General features: G+C 42.9%; 1 protein-coding gene across 9 annotated transcripts in view; it reads left to right on the top strand.

Moving 5' to 3' along the window:
* LOC128692341 (actin-binding LIM protein 2) overlaps positions 1-22,500 on the top strand; it is a 510,921-nt gene that overhangs the window by 246,813 nt on the left and 241,608 nt on the right. For 5 of the 9 annotated variants that reach the window (XM_070096398.1, XM_070096394.1, XM_070096395.1 and 2 more), the window contains one exon: positions 5,514-6,053. The exons of 2 other annotated variants lie outside the window; for them this stretch is intronic. In XM_070096398.1, the coding sequence (XP_069952499.1) occupies positions 5,514-6,053 (540 nt within the window). The remainder of the gene's footprint in view (positions 1-5,513; positions 6,054-22,500) is intronic. 2 more of the 9 variants (XM_070096399.1, XM_070096396.1) reach the window with 1 other exon arrangement.

The following is a 22,500-nucleotide window of genomic DNA, read 5'->3' on the forward strand; positions in this document are numbered from 1 at the left end:
CCACTTCCTGACGACTCTGTGACTGAAGAAGTACTTCCTAACATCCCTGTGACTCGTCTGAGTCTTCAGCTTCTAATTGTGACCCCTTGTTTCTGTGTCCCCTCTCTGTCCACCTTGTGTGTGTGTGTGTGTGTGTGTGTGTGTGTGTGTGTGTGTGTGTGTGTTTATCTCAAGGACCAAAGAAGAGGGTGCATACCTGCAAGAAATTACGCTAACGAAGTTAGGAGATGAGATTGAACAGTGATGTAGGAGAAAAAAAGAATGGAGAAGTAGAGGCACGGGAGAGGGTAGAAGTGAGAGATAAGGTGTGGTAGAGGGGAGGAGGGAGAAGGGAGAGACAGAGTGAGGTATTTCTGTCTAGGTGGTGAGGTGTTGGTGCCCAGACGTGAAGCACTAATCTTGTCTCCACGAGATGACCAGATCACATTCACACTCTTAAGATGCTGAGTGTGATGTACTGGTTGTTGCTAGGATGCAGCAGGGAGCGTTGGCTAGGATGCACCAGGAAGCGTGTTGCTAGGATGCAGCAGGGAGTGTGTTGCTAGGATGCAGCAGGAAGCATGTTGCTATGATGCAACAGGAAGCGTTGCTAGGATGCAGCAGGGAGCGTTGGCTAGGTTGCACCAGGAAGCGTGTTGCTAGGATGCAGCAGGGAGTGTGTTGCTAGGATGCAGCAGGAAGCATGTTGCTATGATGCAACAGGAAGCGTTGCTAGGATGCAGCAGGGAGTGTGTTGCTAGGATGCACCAGGAAGCGTGTTGCTAGGATGCAGCAGGGAGTGTGTTGCTAGGATGCAGCAGGAAGCGTGTTGCTAGGATGCAGCAGGGAGTGTGTTGCTAGGATGCAGCAGGAAGCATGTTGCTATGATGCAACAGGAAGCGTTGCTAGGATGCAACAGGAGTCTCTGAAGGAGAGAGGTGGTTCTTCTCAGGTTCAGGTCTGGGGGTTCACAGTCATCATAACACATGGGCATTATTGTTGAGATGATCAAGATAGCAGTAGTAAAAGACGTGGGGTGGTGAGGGAGGTGGGGTGGTGAGGGAGGTGGGGTGGTGAGGGAGGTGGGGTGGTGAGGGAGGTGGGGTGGTGAGGGAGGTGGGGTGGTGAGGGAGGTGGGGTGGTGAGGGACGTGGGGTGGTGAGGGAGGTGGGGTGGTGAGGGAGGTGGGGTGGTGAGGGAGGTGGGGTGGTGAGGGAGGTGGGGTGGTGAGGGAGGTGGGGTGGTGAGGGACGTGGGGTGGTGAGGGAGGTGGGGTGGTGAGGGAGGTGGGGTGGTGAGGGAGGTGGGGTGGTGAGGGAGGTGGGGTGGTGAGGGAGGTGGGGTGGTGAGGGACGTGGGGTGGTGAGGGAGGTGGGGTGGTGAGGGAGGTGGGGTGGTGAGGGAGGTGGGGTGGTGAGGGACGTGGGGTGGTGAGGGAGGTGGGGTGGTGAGGGAGGTGGGGTGGTGAGGGAGGTGGGGTGGTGAGGGAGGGGGAATGGTGAGGGAGGGGGAATGGTGAGGGAGGTTTGGTAGTGAGGGAGATGGGGTGGTGAGGGAGGTGGGGTGGTGAGGGACGTGGGGTGGTGAGGGACGTGGGGTGGTGAGGGAGGTGGGGTGGTGAGGGACGTGGGGTGGTGAGGGAGGTGGGGTGGTGAGGGAGGTGGGGTGGTGAGGGACGTGGGGTGGTGAGGGACGTGGGGTGGTGAGGGAGGTGGGGTGGTGAGGGACGTGGGGTGGTGAGGGACGTGGGGTGGTGAGGGAGGTGGGGTGGTGAGGGACGTGGGGTGGTGAGGGACGTGGGGTGGTGAGGGAGGTGGGGTGGTGAGGGACGTGGGGTGGTGAGGGACGTGGGGTGGTGAGGGAGGTGGGGTGGTGAGGGAGGTGGGGTGGTGAGGGAGGTGGGGTGGTGAGGGAGGTGGGGTGGTGAGGGAGGGGGAATGGTGAGGGAGGGGGAATGGTGAGGGAGGTTTGGTAGTGAGGGAGATGGGGATCTTAGAGGTGTAAATGGAGAGTTTGATAACATTTCCAAGGGTGACATCTTCTTAATGCCCCCTTCCTTATTTTCCTCTCCTCTCTCTCCCTTATCAGCCTCCCTTCCTTCCTCCTCCATCGTCACCTTCCCTCTCCATCCTCCCTCCTTCTCTGTGCCCTCCATTTATTTCGATTTTCATTCCATCGGATATTTCCCAAACATAGGGACCACAAAGGAAATAAATCACAATCTTTGGTCTTATTGGCTTATTCAAGGTTGAACCTAAATACCTTATTTATGGACCAATAACTTGCGTGCCCTCAAGACCACCTAAAAAATTGAATATTCATCACCGTCCCGTTGTACTATCAGTGTATGATCTAAACTTTGTGTACCATATTACATGATAAAGGATACGTATTTGTGTATTTATAAAAGATTCTGTAGTAGAAGTAGGATATTCTGTCGGCTTCGGAGAGAAATCTAAATAATTTTCCTGGAAGCCATATTTTATCCTAGTTCTCCGAGGCTATGGATCCCTAGAATCTAGTTTAGAAAGACACGTAAGCAACTGCCTGTCAGCATACATAAGGGGGATTACCATTAGATCCCTGGCTGTCTTCAAGCAGGCACTGAACAAGTACCTAAAGTCGGTACCTGATCAGCCGGGCTGTGGCTCGTACGTTGGATTGCGTGCAGCCAGCAGTAACAGCCTGGTTGATCAGGCTCTGATTCACCATGACTCCTGGTCACAGACCGGGCCGCGGGGGCGTTGATCCCCGGAACTCTCTCCAGTTAAACTCCAGGTAAACACTAGGACGTATTAGGAAACGTGTCGGTCCTGGGACCTTGTTCATTTAAGTGATCGGTATCTATTACCAAGGTTTTCCCACAGTTTGCACTGGAGGTGGACCTCGTCTACATAGGTATATAAAGTCTAAATTAAAACTTACTGCCCCAATCCCAACACACATCACTACCCCCTCCACCACCCCCATCCTGACCCATCCTCTCTTAACTGCCCCACCCATTTCCTTAAAGATTTTTCCACGCACCCGGCTCCTTCCCCCACCTCTCACTTCCCCACACCTCCTCCTCCCCTACACAGTACTTACCCTACTCCAATACAATAATTCCCTCACACTACTACTCAACACCATTCCTCCTCGACACTACTCCTTCAGCGGTAGCTAGTACCTCAAGTGGTAGCGTCTTCGGCTCATAATTAAAAGATTCGAGTTCAAACCTAGGATGAGTGGAAACACGAATCGTTGTTCCTGTTTCTTTACACATGTTACCCTCTTTTTTTTTTTACATAGCAGGAAGTAGGTACCTCGGTGCTGGCTGACTGTTGTGGATGGCATCCTGGGAAAGAGAACTAAAGGACCCCGGTGAAAATAAGGCACATTGATTGGCTTTCATGGGTAATCCTTAGTTGTTAACCCTACGGGTTAATACGAATAAAACCTCCATCCACACCACTCCTGTATACAAGATAAAATTGTCAAAAATCTGTTTTTAGAGCGGTTGTAAATAACTGGTCGATTCTGCCTATTAGTCACGATATAGTCGCTTTCTTAACACTATGTGCTTGATATGCCTACTGTTGTACATCAGCCTTCATGATATGCTAAGGTATATTATCAAGACAAAATATATAAAAAGATTCTGAGCAAATGTACCTAAAACTAGTCGTAGATTATAAAGTAAGTTAGTACTTATCACGATTATTTAGGGTCTAGTTCCTAGGGCAGTGTATCTGTGCTCTGGCGCTGCCCTCACAGCTTGATACGGTAGCCTGGTGCACTCTTGTTTTCTGTGGGTTTAGAGTAAACTTTATCAGAGCGCGCGCGCGCGTGTGCGTGTGCGTGTGCGTGTGCGTGTGCGTGTGTGTGTGTATGTGTGTGTGTGTGTGTGTGTGTGTGTGTGTGTGTGTGTGTGTGTACTCACCTAGTTGTGGTTGCAGGGGTCGATTCATAGCTCCTGGCCCCGCCTCTTCACTGGTCACTACTGGGTCACACTCCCTGAACCATGAGCTTTATCATACCTCTTCTTAAAGCTATGTATGGATCCTGCCTCCACTACATCGCTTCCCAAACTATTCCACTTCCTGACTACTCTGTGACTGAAGAAATACTTCCTAACATCCCTGTGATTCGTCTGTGTCTTCAACTTCCAACTGTGTTCCAATGTTGCTGTGTCCCATCTCTGGAACATCCTGTCTTTGTGTGTGTGTGTGTGTGTGTGTGTGTGTGTGTGTGTGTGTGTGTGTGTGTGTGTGTGTGTGTGTGTGTGTGTGTGTGTGTGTGAGTGTGTGCTTCCAGATACTGTGATACAGTGCTGTTGTCATCCATCTTCCATTTAACATGTGGCAAATTGCCATCACCGAAAAGGATAACATTTAGTGTAAGGTTTTCGAGTCAGTTGTCAGTCTTCCATAACTGTTGCTGACATTTACCTGTAGTTGCTTCCAGAGGTCACCATTCACGTGGCCCGGTCCTAGAGCAGACCTTTTTGCTGACCCGATTGATCAAGCTGTTAGTGCCGCCGCTTGCAGTCCAACGTATGCACAGGAATCATGTGATGTAACTGGTTTAGAAAACCGACAAGTTAAAGAATGAGACACTTGAAACGTTTCGTCAGCCCGTGGCTTCTTCAGTCCAGTGCAGAGAAGAACGGTAGAAGAGGAGTAGTAGTAGTTTGAGGAAGTCAGTCCCTCAGCCTAGAGTCGATGTGTTCAATCCATCAAGTGTCATTCTTCAATAAGAATCATTCACGAGAATAATTAATACACAGGAATAACTACAAGATTCATTGTAACAACTTTAATTTCGACAAGTTCTAATCTTCCTTACAAGTCTCTCTCTTAACATAGATTCCTGCTCCTCCCTCCGACTTATTGATTCCCTTTCATCTATATATATATATTGTAATTGTGTACCTATGTTTCACTCTCCAGACTATTCTTTGTGTTTCTGTAAAAGCTCCATAGTTTTTATTTCTGTAAGACGTCCACTTGTATAGTTAACCTGGTTATTTTAAGTTGATTGTAAATTGTGGATGTTAGCACACAAAAAAGAGAAAAGTACTGTACTTTTATTTTTATAGGGGGAAGTAATTACACGAAATAGAATTGATGAGTTATTTCCAGCTTAGCTACAACATAATGCACAGCTAAAAGATTTGTGAAGACAAGACACACGCTGAACAAGTTTTTATTGGGGACAATACTTCGCTCTGTGTGGATCTTCATTAAGTCATGGTTTAAGCTTGACACAGTGTAAAACATTGTCCCAATTAAAGCTGGTTCTACACAGTGTGTCTTGTCTTCACTATTGTCTGCAGTACGACATTTGGATCTAGCTCGGGGATTTATTAAAGGATATTTCACAAAAGTGAAATTTAACACACATTTCCATGATGGCATTAAAAGGGTACTTTATGGAAAGGTCATTAGTTGTCATTCTGGATCTTGTGAGCTGACGTTGTCAGAACGGAAAAGGTGATTATTGGCATAGAGGTGTTGAGTACAGCCAGTTCATCAGTTGTCCCCATGTTGCAGGTTGTTGCAAGAGACAGGACTCCTCGGCCTCCACGGCTCCTGGACGGCCTCGCTCAAATGCTTCTCCTCAGTCTTCCGTAGCTCCAGCTTCTGCTACTGCTGCTTCAGCACCTTCTTCCACGGGTGCCGTAGCTGTTTCACCTCTAGTACTGCCTGCTTCTCACACCTCTGTGGCCTCCTTCCCGTCTCCTATAGTGACCGTAGGAACGGCTGACCCTCCTTTGGCTGCTACTACTTCTCTGACTGCTGCTGCACCTGTTACTTCTTCTCTGACTACTGCTACAACTTCCGCTTCTGCACTTTCTTCTGCTATAAAATCACCTCATAGTGGTGCAGCAGCTCCAGCACCACTTGCAGCCACTACTGCTAGTACTTCTGGCCACGACACTCGGTCTTCTGCAGTTGGCTTTGCTACCCCTGCAGGCATGTCCTCGGGGAGCCGGGGGCCCAGCCCCCCGCCCGTGGTGGCCACAATGAGCGTCAGTCACCACACCGTCACCACCACCACCACCGCCGTCCCCATCAAACCCATACGACGCTGTACGTAGCGCGTGTCTCCCCACCCATCCCCACCCCTGCATGACCCTGTGTGCCACACCCCTCTCCCCTCATATTCCCAATAACTGGAATAGTTTCAAGACCTAGTCTAATACACGAGTGTTAGCTGAATCACGTGACATAGATGATTTGCTAATTGGCCATAAACCAGACGGGTTTAGCGGAGGGAAGACCGAGCTTCAGCCACAGCCTGGTTGAACACTTCACACACATTTAGTTTTTAAATGTTCTACCTATTCTTAGGTGTCAGGCACTTAAAGAAGGGCATCTTGCCTGTCCTAAAGGGCTCTTGATCTAAGGAATTTGAGCTACCCTCCGCTTCCTCGGATCTGACCTAATTGCCTACCCTCCCCAAAAGCTTTATGAGCCGTACGGGCTTGGTACTTCACCGTGACTATAATAATAATATAAATAATAATACCCCGCCAGGCCCGGTATTGCTTATGTAAAACAGGGTAGCAACACGCTGCTGATGTACACGGCTAGGATTTTAAAGTGTTTTTGTTGGTGCCCTGGATGACTGGTGCCCTGGATGTATGGTGCCCTGGGTGGCAGGTGCTCTGGATGGCTGATGACCTGGATGACTGGTGCCCTGGATGTATGGTGCCCTGGGTGGCTGGTGCTCTGGATGACTGATGACCTGGATGGCTGGTGATCTGGATGTCTGATGCCCAGGATGTCTGGTGCCCTGGATGGCTGGTGACCTGGATGTCTGGTGATCTGGATGTCTGGTGCCCAGGATGGCTGGTGCCCTGGATGGCTGGTGACCTGGATGTCTGGTGATCTGGATGTCTGGTGCCCAGGATGGCTGGTGCCCAGGATGTCTGGTGCCCTGGATGTCTGGTGACCTGGATGGCTGGTGATCTGGATGTCTGATGCCCAGGATGGCTGGTGCCCTGGATGGCTGGTGACCTGGATGTCTGGTGATCTGGATGTCTGGTGCCCAGGATGTCTGGTGCCCTGGATGTCTGGTGACCTGGATGACTGATGACCTGGATGGCTGGTGATCTGGATGTCTGATGCCCAGGATGGCTGGTGCCCTGGATGTCTGGTGATCTGGATGTCTGGTGCCCAGGATGTCTGGTGCCCTGGATGTCTGGTGACCTGGATGTCTGGTGACCTGGATGGCTGATGACCTGGATGGCTGGTGACCTGGATGGCTGGTGACCTGGATGTCTTGACATTGTGTGCACTCATTCCATCACGCTGTGCACTGTCATGTTAGCAACCCGTCGCTTATTAAGTGTTAAGACTAGCTAGCCGTAGTGGTAGTGCTATGTTGCAGGTGTTGGAGGGGAGGGAACTCTGTGTTTTATAGCAGGTGTGGCGGGGTGTTCCTGTGTAATATAGCAGGTGTGGCGGGGTGTTCCTGTGTAATATAGCAGGTGTGGGGGAGTATTCTTGTAGAGTGTTGTGTTACATTGTGTTGCTTAAAATTAACATAGTTTTCTCCGCTTTCTCCCTCTACCTTGGTCTTCAGTGTTGCATAATATATATATATATATTATATATATATATATATATATATATATATATATATATATATATATATATATATATATATATATATATATATATATATATATATATATATATATGTATAGTTACATATATATACATTATATATACATATATATATATATACATATATATACATATATATACATATATATACATATATATATGTATATATATGTATAGTTTTGGAGTGGTTGGTGCAATTATTTAATAAATGTATGGAAGAGGGTAAGGTACCTAGGGATTGGCAGAGAGCATGCATAGTTCCTTTGTATAAAGGCAAAGGGGATAAAAGAGAGTGCAAAAATTATAGGGGGATAAGTCTGTTGAGTGTACCTGGTAAAGTGTATGGTAGAGTTATAATTGAAAGAATTAAGAGTAAGACGGAGAATAGGATAGCAGATGAACAAGGAGGCTTTAGGAAAGGTAGGGGGTGTGTGGACCAGGTGTTTACAGTGAAACATATAAGTGAACAGTATTTAGATAAGGCTAAAGAGGTCTTTGTGGCATTTATGGATTTGGAAAAGGCGTATGACAGGGTGGATAGGGGGGCAATGTGGCAGATGTTGCAAGTGTATGGTGTAGGAGGTAGGTTACTGAAAGCAGTGAAGAGTTTTTACGAGGATAGTGAGGCTCAAGTTAGAGTATGTAGGAAAGAGGGAAATTTTTTCCCAGTAAAAGTAGGCCTTAGACAAGGATGTGTGATGTCACCGTGGTTGTTTAATATATTTATAGATGGGGTTGTAAGAGAAGTAAATGCGAGGGTCTTGGCAAGAGGCGTGGAGTTAAAAGATAAAGAATCACACACAAAGTGGGAGTTGTCACAGCTGCTCTTTGCTGATGACACTGTGCTCTTGGGAGATTCTGAAGAGAAGTTGCAGAGATTGGTGGATGAATTTGGTAGGGTGTGCAAAAGAAGAAAATTAAAGGTGAATACAGGAAAGAGTAAGGTTATGAGGATAACAAAAAGATTAGGTGATGAAAGATTGAATATCAGATTGGAGGGAGAGAGTATGGAGGAGGTGAACGTATTCAGATATTTGGGCGTGGACGTGTCAGCGGATGGGTCTATGAAAGATGAGGTGAATCATAGAATTGATGAGGGAAAAAGAGTGAGTGGTGCACTTAGGAGTCTGTGGAGACAAAGAACTTTGTCCTTGGAGGCAAAGAGGGGAATGTATGAGAGTATAGTTTTACCAACGCTCTTATATGGGTGTGAAGCGTGGGTGATGAATGTTGCAGCGAGGAGAAGGCTGGAGGCAGTGGAGATGTCATGTCTGAGGGCAATGTGTGGTGTGAATATAATGCAGAGAATTCGTAGTTTGGAAGTTAGGAGGAGGTGCGGGATTACCAAAACTGTTGTCCAGAGGGCTGAGGAAGGGTTGTTGAGGTGGTTCGGACATGTAGAGAGAATGGAGCGAAACAGAATGACTTCAAGAGTGTATCAGTCTGTAGTGGAAGGAAGGCGGGGTAGGGGTCGGCCTAGGAAGGGTTGGAGGGAGGGGGTAAAGGAGGTTTTGTGTGCGAGGGGCTTGGACTTCCAGCAGGCATGCGTGAGCGTGTTTGATAGGAGTGAATGGAGACAAATGGTTTTTAATACTTGACGTGCTGTTGGAGTGTGAGCAAAGTAACATTTATGAAGGGATTCAGGGAAACCGGCAGGCCGGACTTGAGTCCTGGAGATGGGAAGTACAGTGCCTGCACTCTGAAGGAGGGGTGTTAATGTTGCAGTTTAAAAACTGTAGTGTAAAGCACCCTTCTGGCAAGACAGTGATGGAGTGAATGATGGTGAAAGTTTTTCTTTTTCGGGCCACCCTGCCTTGGTGGGAATCGGCCGGTGTGATAATAAAAAAAATAAAAAAAAAAAATATATATATGTATATATATATATATATATATATATATATATATATATATATGTATATATATATATATATATATATATATATATATATATTTATGTATATATATATATATATATATATATATATATATATGTATATATATATATGTATATATATATAATATATATATATGTATATATATATATGTATATATATATATATGTATATATATAATATATATATATGTATATCATGTGGGAGTTCGATACGTGGATTAGGGTAGAAATACTCACGTAGGCTGTTATACGTATATTGGCGATATGTGGAGAGAGACCTGCCAGCCGTTACCTATCTCCTTGCTACTACTCGATATACTGGCTAGCCGGGCTGCCCAGTACCCAGTGGGTCTTTGAATACTGCTGAGGTCAGCACAATATGAAAGACCGTGACTCAAGAGACGGTTGATCGTTGAGTCAGACGGTACTGGTAACTGGTTACTACTACTGAGACTGGTAACTGGTTACTACTACTGAGAGCTCGGCGACGCTAACGTATGTCGTCCCGACATACAACTAATACAAACTAGAGATGGCAGGTATACGGCTTGGGCTGATTCTATACAATGTCAAAGTACACAACATGAAACATTATAGATACATAAGTAGAACATTGGAATGAAAGCTTACGTAACTGAAACTGTAATGCAATACAAGGTATACTATAGTACAACTTAAAACTCAACAAATGAACAACGAACTCAACATTGAGATTACAAGTGATAAAAACAAAAATTTTGATCGATCGATCTGTATTCGTGTGATCTACGGATTCTGAGGAAGGAATATATACAAAGAAAGAGTGTTTAACAGAAAGGCAGATTCGGTGCACGCAAATCTAGACTGTTAACTCTCAGAATGCGGAGAGAACATGAACACAAAAAAAAAAATTCTTGAATACTGATAAGTTGATACTGTAATTATTCATCTATACAGGTTATTTACATTTAACCCCAACTCTGCTAGGGTGTGATTGACATATGCAGAATGGGTGTCATCTCTGGGAGGATCAAACTCTGTAGCATTGGCTAACTCATGCTGTATTTGAGGCAAATCTGAATTGGAAGTTACAAATGATACTTGAGGATTTCTCAATACCTGTCGTGTACGTAGGGAATAACGACATTCAGGTTGATCGTCTGACTGAGTATCAGAGGAAGAGAGTACAGGATCAGGAGGATTGTCAGAGTCTGTCACATTAGTCTGGGTTGGAACATCATTATCATCACATACTAACTTCATATGATCCAAATGCGATTCTTTATACTGACCAGTACTAATCTCTCTAACCTTATACTTATTACCAGTGATATGTTCAACTACTCGATAAGGACCAACAAACCTTTGATCAAGCTTTGGCATTGCAGACGTTTTGTTAAAATTAGTCAGCATAACTCTCGAACCTACTTTGATTTTGGATGGCTTTACTCGAGTATTTGCGACTCTTGTAAATTCTGCTGTTGATTTATGAAGTGTTTCACGGATTCTTCTAAAAACACTTTGAGCTAAGCTGGTACGAGTTGCTACGAAATCATCAGGGTTGTAATTTGGTTTCGGATTAGAATATAACAACTCATAAGGCAAACGTTTATCTACACCGTACAATGCATAATGTGGAGTGTCACCTATAGAAACATTGTAAGCAGAATTTATAGCACACTGCACATCAGGTATAACTTCATCCCAAGTTTCACTATTGGGATTGATAGTGGCTCTCAAGACATCAAGTACTTTCTTATTGGTTCGTTCCGCTAACCCATTGCTGGCAGGATGATGAGGAACAATGGTGGATTTAGTGATCTTGTACAAGGTACACAAATTTTCAAGAATTTCATTACAGAATTCACCTCCATTATCTGTTACTAGGGACTTAGGGGTGGTATGCCTGCAGATAATGCGTTCTTTAAACGCTTTAGCTACTGTCTCGGCAGTCTTGTCTGCAATAGGAACTAACTCGCAATATCTGGTGAAATGGTCTACCATAACACACAGATGTTTGTTACCTTGGAGGGAACATTGGAAATTAGTTAACAAATCTAGCGCAACTCTTTCCCAAGGTTCGCTAGTAGTTGGATACACTTGGATTGGATTAGGACCATTAGCATTGCCTTTATGTTGCATGCAGACACTACATTTCCTAACATACTCAGAAATATCAGTTGCCATACGAGGCCAAAAGTATTTCAATCTGGCTTGTTTTACTGAACGATCCATACCAGGGTGTGCAACACCTGGTACATCGTGAACTAGCTGTAAGGCTACATTCACTAGTGACTGTGGAATTACTAACTGGTATACTCTTCTGCTAGGAGTACCCAACTCGGCTGTTCGATACAGTAATTCTTGGTTCATGAGAAAGTCACTGATGGGTGCTGGTGGTTTCACAGTCAGAATAAGATCTTCCTGGAGCAGGAATCGTATCACACCAGACCACATGGGATCTGTTCGTTGAGCATTCTTTACATCTTCAGCACTAAATGGAGGGTCTGCAGTTACTATACTAACATGTCGCGATAAGGCATCTGCGACTACATTTGACTTGCCAGGTAAATGCTCAAAGGTGGGATTGAACTCTTGGATAGTCAAGGTCCATCTAGCTAACCTTCCAGTAGGTTGTTTGTTCTGGAATAAGGGTATCAGTGGAGCATGATCTGTCAAGACATGAACAGAGTACTGATAAATAATGTCTCGGAAGTGCTTTAAAGACCATACTATTGCTAAAGCTTCTTGCTCAGTTACTGTATAATTACGTTCAGCCTTTGTAAGGACTCGGCTAGCAAATGCAACTGCGTTGTACTTGCCATCGGTCTTCTGAGCTAGTACGGCACCTATGCCAATTGAACTAGCATCAGTTGTCAGATAGAAAGGCTTAGAAAAATCTGGAAATTTCAAAATTGGAGCAGAAGTTAGCTTTTCTTTTAGAGTTTGGAATGCTCTTTCTTGACGGAAGGTCCAAACAAAAGGAGCATCTTTCTTAAGCAACTCAGTTAGAGGAGCAGCTATGGAAGAAAAATTGGCAATGAAAGCTCTATAAAAACCTGCTAAGCCCACAAAGGATCTTACGGCATCAGCAGTTTTGGGAGTTGGAAAATTTAGTACTGCAGTTACTTTACTTTGGTCAGTCGTAACCCCTCTAGGAGTGACTACGTGACCAAGAAACTTAATTTCTGATCTGAAAAATTGACATTTTGACAGTTTGATCTTTAAATTGGCTTCTTCAAGCTTACCAAGTACTACATCAAGTCTTTTCAAGTGTGTATCCACGTCTTTAGACATGACGATTACGTCATCTAAGTACACCATAAGTGCATTACCTATGAGACCTCTAAAGATATTAGTCATGAGCCTTGAGAACGTGATAGGGGAAGATCGTAATCCAAATGCCATTCGGAGGTAGTGATAATGACCTGTAGGAGTGGAGAATGCAGTTAGTTCTTGGCTGTCCTCGTGAAGAGGGACTTGCCAAAACCCTTGTAACAAATCTAGGGTTGAAAAGACTTTGTTATCTCCAATATTACGTAAAAGATCACCCAGTACAGGGAGTGGAAAGCGATCTGGAATGGTTTTTGCGTTTAACTTCCTAAAGTCAATTACTGGACGCCAAGTACCATCCTTCTTAGGTACTAGTATCAAGGGTGCATTCCAAGGTGAATTGCTAGGTGCAATAACTCCATCATCAAGCATTTGATTGATCAATTCTTCTGCGACAGCAACTTGTGAATGAGGCATTCTGTACGCAGGTATGTAGATAGGTCTAGTACCAGGTTCAAGTGGAATACGATGGGACAATAAGTTCGTTATACCCATCTTCTCACCTGGTAAAGCAATGGCTTTACGACGTTTGTTCAACAGAGTCAACAAACGCTTGACTTCATCTGGGAAGTCAGTGGGAGCTAAGTCTTTCTCCTCAACTGGTGGAACAGATTGATCCAGTGAGGTGGATGAGGTCTCCCCGGCAGAAATAGCACCGACCCACTGGTCAGGTGACAACTCATCCTCTACCTGAACAGGGTAAGGATAGTGAACAAGGTCAACAAGATTGGTATTTGCTCTAAGGCGAACACTGTGACCAGAAGTGTTGGCCAGGTAGAAATGGATCTTACTATCTCTTACAACATGTAAGGATGGTTCAACAAATAGACCTTTTACTTTGCAGGAATCACTGTCAACTAGGACGTTATCACCATCTGGAACACTAGGAACAACTACAGACACTCTAGTGAGAGCACTAGCCGCAACAGAAACGTCTTTCTGCAGACGGCATGTGACGTCAACAAGAGATGGCATTACTAGTTGCAAGTAATTGTTTTCCGACAAGGCGTCCCCTGTGGAGAAACTACTACTCGAACTAGCAGGCATTGCAGGGATAGGTTGAGCACTCAAGGCAATCTGAGCGTCCTCGGACACTTGAGGCATCGGACTATCCTGCAATTCTGAAGGTATAGGTGGAACACTGATGGGAGTGACAGTATTACCAGTGCCTGACCGCTTGGGTACGCTACTGGAGAAAGCATTAGCTTGTAAGGACTTAATCCGTACATCATACTCTGCAGCAGTATGACAGATTTCTGATCCAAGCTGGTAACCCCAGAATGGAACGATCAAGTCGTCAATTTGTGCATGCCATCGATAAGGGTCGAGCACAATGCGTAAGTCTCGCATGGAAGCAAATCCCAGTAGAAGGTCACCAGGGAAAGTAATCTGGTCGACAACAAGGAAGGAAACAGTGAAGTCTCTACCTTGGATAGAAAAGGTTAGGGCAGTCGTACCTCGGACACGCAGGTGAGAACCAGATACTCCACTAAGGGAGGACACAGGAGTCGGTTCTACGAGAAGGACATGTCGTAACTTCTTATCCTTAAACAAACTAGACCTAATAATATTGATTTGCGCACCAGAGTCCATGAACAATTGAACGGGCGCATTATAAACAGATGCTTGCACTATAGGGCCTATGGTTGCATTGGAAGTTACGTGCAAACAAAAAGGTGGATTTTCATCAGAAAAGACTTGTTCTACTCCATCCCCAAAATCATCTGTGTCAGAGACATGTGAAGCAACAACCTCAGCAGGGTTGTCATTCTCGAGACTGCTTAAGGCTTCAAAGGAGTTGTGAACGGGGATGGTGTACTCATTATCACCTACTGTCACCATGGGGCGGTTTGACTGGGGCGCTCGAATTCCCCCGACTGGGAAGAACGAGCCTGGTTCAGGTTAGTTTGAGAATTGAATGAATGAGCCTGGTTCTGGTTATTTTGAAAACCACGAGATCTGTTTCCTCGACGGGTTCTGCGGTTGGGACGACCACGGAAAGATCTAGAGTACTGAAGGTTATAGAGAGCATTACACTCAGATGTGTCATGTCCATGTATTCTATGATAAGTACAGTAAGGAAGATCTGAGTACTCATCATCAGTACGACGTCTCTTAGGATAACTATCAGGACAATTAATTGCAATATGTCCACGGAAACCACAGTTGTAACAATTCCGCCGACTATGGTTACTGAATGTACTATGAATACTACGAGGTGTATAACGACTCTGTACACTGGTTCTTGATGATCTCTGAGATGGTTGACGACCACGATTTGTCTCTGTGGCGCAAACAAGAGGTGGTGCAGACTGAGGCATATTTGTGACATTACTTTTAATACAAGGGAAAGTACCCTGGGGGCACAAGGAACGTACATGATTTAAGGCTGTAAGTGGTTCCATCGTTACAGTTGGAGGATCAGCCTCATAAGCACACACAGAAGCAGGTGGCATTAGTTCTTTAATTGCTCCAAAAGCTGCTATTTTAGCAATTGATTCTGTAAATGGTTTAGCCTCTTCAGAGAGAAAAGATGATGATTGGACAGCATTGATAAATGATGATAAAAGTTTATCTAATCTAACAGCAAATGCACTCAACGATTCAGTACTCATGGGTGTAGCATTCACTAGTTCTCTAAGAACGACATATGGATCAGCTGTTTTTACTGGGACAAGGAAAGAACGAATCAGTTCCTCATATTGTGACCACTTAGTAAGATTCCTGAAGTCTCGCATATCAAGGAGATCAACAACGTGAACAGCAGCAGGAGATCGATAAAGAGCTTCTTTAGCAATTCTGATAAGGCTTTCCTCTGAAGGAGGACCTTCACCTAGGGCACTAGCACGAGAACGAATGGCTGCAAACCATGCTTCAAGACTATGTACATGGCCATTGAATAAAGGTAACGCATCAAGGGAATCACGAGTATAACTATAATATCTCGGTGTCTGAGTCGGTCTGTCAGTCGGTAAGGAACTGTGAGGACTGATGACAGGACCAGCAGTAGTAGCCTGAGAGGTCTGAGTGTCGACATTCACTAAAGTATCACTTGACGGTATGTGAGACATAATGGCAAAGTAGCACGAGAACAAATAAGGCAAAAATAATGAACAATAAAAATGATATAAAATTCTAGAATTGAAATGAAAAGATATACAACTAATTCTGCAGAATAATACCTAAATACACTGCAAGAAGAAAGAAAACTCAATTTAAAGGACTATTGACCAAGAAAGAAAAAAAAAATTTACATTGAAATATACAAGTAAAAATATTACTGGAGACTGAATTAAATTCAAAATGAGCTGTCTTTACTCTTGCTAATAAAGAAATTAATTAATTAAAATTTTTAAATCAATGTGAAAGTATCAAATAAAATTATTAAATTGTTAACTGGGAAATTTAAGTATTTTCTAAGAATGCATAGACAAAATTAAAATATAATGCACAAAATATCAATAAAAGAAAAGAATTCACTGCAGAACAGTTCAACAAAATAATTCACTTCAGAACAAGTGCAACAAAATAAAGTATAGAAATAATCACTGCAGTAATAAGTTGCACTGGGAAAACTCAGGTAAAATAATGAATTAAAATTATGAAGAAAAAAAAAAAATAAACTGATTGAACACTTTAACTCTTAATTGTAAATTAGACAAAACAATTTACTCAACAGAGTAAGGAAACACTTTACGTTAAAAGTAATTGAAATTGCATCAAGAGTGAATTTGTTCAAGAATTATGAAAATATGAATAAAATAAAACACAGGAACAAAACAGGTAAGTTAACACTTACAGTGACGAAGCACACTTCTTAAATTAATATTCTTACAACAAAATCCTGCTGTGACTGATACAACAAAAATCTTGCTGTGACTGATACGACAAAAATTTTGCTGGCAAAAATAATGGTACACAGTCTGCGAAAAAATTAGAGAAATGAGACACTGTTGGCATACGAAAAAAAATGACACACATAGAAATAAATGGAAAATTTGGTATACTGGGGTAAATATCACTGCAGAATACAACGCTGAAAGAATACAATAAAAAAAAAATTGAATCACTTCACACAGAGTGACTGACTGGTACACTACACAATAATACTTACTACAGACGAGTAGCATAAGAAAAACACAGCAGAATAATATAAGTGAAAACACTGAAAAATTATTCTAAAAAATAATGAGTCAAAAATACTGCGTTTACACTGAAAACACAAGGTTTAGAGTACACAAGAATTTTACTATAAATGTCTCACACACGCAAATGTCTTTAAATGCAAGAAAATGTCTCAAAAAAATTATCACTGAAGTGGAGAGTAGTAGACGGGCGGTGATGGGGTGACGAGGTGAAGATATTGTCCTGTGGGCGGGCGGTGTTTCCTCCTACACCCACACACTGTTGTCGTGAAGAAATGTGCGTTCTAGGCGAACTCACATAACTGGCTTTATCTCGTTGGCACCAGCTACAATCTCTTGACCAATTATGTGAGCCAAAACAGTACTAGGACCCGGTACAAGGGTGCAAACAACCACAGGTAGATGAGTGGATGGCTGGTGGGAGAGAGTGGGGGGTGTGACTCTCGCTGGGGTACTGCCGCGCACCCCGGGTGGTGGGAGAGAGTGGTAAGGGGGGGGGGGGACGGTGAGGCTGCCGCGCGCCCCACTCACCCACAGATGGTTTAACCCACTCTATGCCACAGGAATGGTGAAAACCACTCTTAGCATCCAACAGGAAGCACAAAGCGAGATACACAATACTTCAGAGGAATCTGGCTTACTTCTTACTGCGTGGCTTACTTCTCTCTCTCAGCTGGGTTAGAAGCTGGGTTGGCTGACTGGCTTACCCCACGAGAATGGATGACTGGAAGACGTGTAACGATGCACAAAGCACGGAGGAGCAGTTGGATGACAGGAGACAGGCTGGATGATAGGCTGACTGGCGTTCACTTCCACAGTCTGGCTTACTGACTGGCTTAATTGCAAAATCCGGGTCAACCCCTCGGAGATTGAAGCAATTAGCACACGAACTAAGCCAGGAAGCTTGAAACGGCTGCAACAGGCTTGCAGGATGAAAGCTGCGAGGGGAGTCAGCTGCTGGCTGGTGGTGCCGGAGGGTAGAAGCTGGTGGCTGGAGATTCACCTTTGACCCTGGCGCTACTCACACAAACAGCCTTCTAACGCCTTGAATTACCCTTAAAAACGTAAATCCACGCTCCACACCGCTGCACACCATTTATCATGTGGGAGTTCGATACGTGGATTAGGGTAGAAATACTCACGTAGGCTGTTATACGTATATTGGCGATATGTGGAGAGAGACCTGCCAGCCGTTACCTATCTCCTTGCTACTACTCGATATACTGGCTAGCCGGGCTGCCCAGTACCCAGTGGGTCTTTGAATACTGCTGAGGTCAGCACAATATGAAAGACCGTGACTCAAGAGACGGTTGATCGTTGAGTCAGACGGTACTGGTAACTGGTTACTACTACTGAGACTGGTAACTGGTTACTACTACTGAGATATGTATATATATATATATTATATATATATATATATATATATATATATATATATATATATATATATATATATATATATATATATATATATATATATATATATATATATATATATATATATATATATATATATATGTATATATATATATATATATATATATATATATATATATATATATATATATATATATATATATATATATATATATATATATATATATATATATATATATATATATATATATATATATATATATATATATATATATATTCCTCTAAAGATGTGCGTAAAAGATCTTGAAATTGCTCATATTTTCCTGTTTATTTTTTCACTGTGGTATTTTATATACTCGCAGTCACATGTATACATGTATTGTGATTCCTTTATATATATATATATATATATATATATATATATATATATATATATATATATATATATATATATATATATATATATATATATATATATGGGTGTGTTAGTCAGTTTTTAAATAACGTGTATAGAGAGCTACCGAGAATGTTGCTTCACTGGGGTTCTGGGTAACTTATGTCGACGTTTCTTTCTCCTTAGTGCGGGTTATTTGTGTATTGTTCCAGTCACGGTATTGTGCCTTTTTGTTCTTCATACAAAAAGTACTTGAGATCAGTCGCTTCCGCAACAGCAAGTGGTCCAAGTATCTTTATTCTGGCTTCCAGATTGTGCCTCCTGAACGACATATAATCTGTGTATCATAAAACACAACTACAAAATTGGATAACAGTGCATAGTTATATAAATATTGGATGGAAAATATCTAACTACTGATATTAAAGTTAACCTTTGTGATGGCTATAATGGAGTTTTCCGAAGCCCGAACAAGGCTTTATGGACTGGCCAGAGTCCCAGACAGGGTAACTGGTTGCTGCGTCGTTCGTCCTCTGTGTGGCGTAGTTGGATTATAATTTCTATAGTAAAATGTCAGTTTTGAGAACATGAGTATCGATCTATTTATAAAGTTATAGGTAATGACAAGGTAGTTTATAATAAAAGCAAGCTGGTTAACCTTTCAACCAACAGTTGCTGCTGTCTGCAGATGACGTCAGTCTGCCACATTGTTGCTTGCTAATAAATGAAAATTGTCAATAATTTAAAGTATATACACTCCTCAAGGGAGCTTCCTTGACGCTGGTGAGGGACTCTTGATCTAGGGAATCGGATCTGTGCTCTAGTTCCCAGAATTAAGCCTAAATACCTTCCATCCCCCCAAAGGCGGTGTATAATCCTACGGGTTTAGCGCTTCCTCATGATTATAATAATAATGAAGCATATACATTACGGTAATTCAATGTACATACATTACTGTCATTAGCAGTGAATTCCATAAACAATAATTTCGCTACATAGTCTACAGTTCTATAATGATGGCAGCGACAGGAAGGATTGTCAAGTGCGAATATTCAGTTTAGGACATCAAATTGAGCTTCACTTGTTAAGAAAGAGGTTGTTTATCCACACTGTGTTATTTTTTTCAAAATCTTGAGGAGTGACTCGGTGAAGCCGGCTAAGTTAAAACTCCATTTCGGAGTGTCATCCCCTAACTTGCAAAAGAAGGATAAGGATTATTTGGAGCGGCCGTAATCAGCTCTTAAGCAGCAGCACCTTGACTCAACAGGTTCATTCCACGAGACGGCAAGCAACGCAGTGCACGCTTCCTACATTGTTGCATACGAAGTTGCACAGGCCAAGAAGCCTCATACGATTCTTGAGCAACTTTTTTTTCCCAGTGGAAAAGAGATGGTGCGACTTGTTCATGGCGAGGAAGCTAAATGATGAATGCATCTCTGACAACACAGTATCGAGAGAAATAAGAGACATCACAAAACATTTGTGACCAAGTAATATGTGTGATATAAAGAAGTCTCGTTTGTTGGCCATATAAGTGGATGAATCAGTCGATGTCACACCGTGCTCTCAACTATTGGTGCTCGCATGATACATGGTTGAGGGAGACTTCAAAGATTTTCTTATTCTGTAAGACTCCTGATACCACCACAAAGGCTGAGGATGTGTTCGAAATTATAAAAATAAATTTTGAAGAACATGGTTTGGATTGGATTGACGCTGGGCTCAATATCAGTCTTTGAAACCCTGCTGAAATAGTGCCCACCAGTGGCAACCGGTGGGCACTGTTCATAGGGAATCACTGGTATCAAAAACATTGCCGGAACACAGTTTTAAAAGGGCTGGTGAAGGTGGTCAATTACATTAAATCATGAGCTGTGAACACCAGACTCTTCAAAAGATTTTAATGTGGTGTTGTTCAGCACTTGTTTACGGGGGTTGTCAGCAGGGAATATACCCAACAGAATTTTTAAGTAATCGAGAGAGGAGTTGGATATATTTCTCTGTGCTCAAGGGAAAGAGGAATTCCGATATTTTTAAAATCTCGAACAAACTGAATCCTTAGCTGCAAGGAAAATGTACAAATCTGTTTTCTCACCAAGGCATTTCTTGACAAACTGGAACTCTTATTTGTAAGATTATAAGGCAATAATTTGGCTCAGTTTCCATGTGTGGCTACCATGCTCGGGGAAAAGGAAACCATTTGGACGGAAATTCTCGATCATTTACGGATCCTGCAGATTCTCTGGATCTGCAGGAGGAATTCTTGAATCAAAAAAATAATTTGGCGGCTCAAGACGAGCATCTGCAGTCAATCATGCAGGCATTTTCAACCAGCATGACTGGAAATTAACTAAATATTTCAACACATGCGATCAGATTAGCTTTGCCAGTGGTGTCAACTTGTGTGAAATTGAATCTGTGTTTGTTGGCATTAAGTCCAAACAGAGGAATCGGCTTATAGTGGAAAGTGATATTCGTTATTATTATCACCTGCCACTCCAAACATTGCAAAACTTCTCAGTGAAAAGAGAATTAAAAATTCTGTTAGTAAATAATTTTAAAACCAATATGTTTACTGTTTGCTCTTTTTATCATTTCTCAAAAACAACAACAACAACAACAACAGATGGATCATGATTTTTTTTATTGGCCTGGTAGTCCGTGGACTGAAGCGAGCTGAGAACCACTGATCTAGACTGTCACTGAGATTCTCATTCCTTTACCCATTCCCTGCATTACTTGTGAAGACGTATCCGCAGTTTTCAACACGATAGGCCTAGAGTAACCTCATTCTCCCCAACCCCTTCCCTGTGGGAGGTTGAAAATGATCGTTTGTTTTGCGATTAGGTTGTATAATATATATATATATATATATATATATATATATATATATATATATATATATATATATATATATATATATATATATATCAAAACAACCACTCTGAAAGAATAGAGAAATTCCAAGCGCTTTCGTGACTACTCACATTATCAAGGAACTATGAACGTAAAGCATCCAAGGAAGCTATATAAGGGGTCTGGCCAGCACCTCACTATCAGAATGAAAGTTAAGACACATGTGCAACATCTGGATATCTTTATTGTAGTAGACGTTTCGCCATCCAGTGGCTTTATCAATACAGATTCTAGGACATAATAGGAAGACAGTAGAACTATATACAAAAGATGAGGTAATCAGTCCCTCGGCCTTGGAGTTAGTGTTCACAGCATCGTGGTGGAGGAGAATCTGGAGCAAAGACAAGAAGACTTTGCTCCAGATTCTCCTCCACCACGATGCTGTGAACACTAACTCCAAAGCCGAGGGACTGATTACCTCATCTTTTGTATATAGTTCTACTGTCTTCCTATTATGTCCTAGAATCTGTATTGATAAAGCCACTGGATGGCGAAACGTCTACTACAATAAAGATATCCAGATGTTGCACATGTGTCTTAACTTTCATATTGTCGGTATTTTATACCTTTCTTGCACACCTCACTATCAGATCCCACAACGGTTAAACACCTGACGCCTGGGTAGAATAGTTTGTGGGTGAGTTGTGCAAAGGACCTATCCAAGTTGGGTCGGCGCGCGTCAGGTGTTTAACCGTTGTGGGATCTGATAGTGAGGTGCTGGCCAGACCCCTTATATAGCTTCCTTGGATGCTTTTCTTTCATAGTTCCTTGATAATGTGAGTAGTCACGAAAGCGCTTGGAATTTCTCTATTCTTTCAGAGTGGTCGTTTTGCATATTCTGAAATCACCTGTTTACTGTGATCTTAT

Source organism: Cherax quadricarinatus, chromosome 53, assembly GCF_038502225.1.
Source record: "Cherax quadricarinatus isolate ZL_2023a chromosome 53, ASM3850222v1, whole genome shotgun sequence".
In the NCBI taxonomy this organism is placed as follows: domain Eukaryota; kingdom Metazoa; phylum Arthropoda; class Malacostraca; order Decapoda; family Parastacidae; genus Cherax; species Cherax quadricarinatus.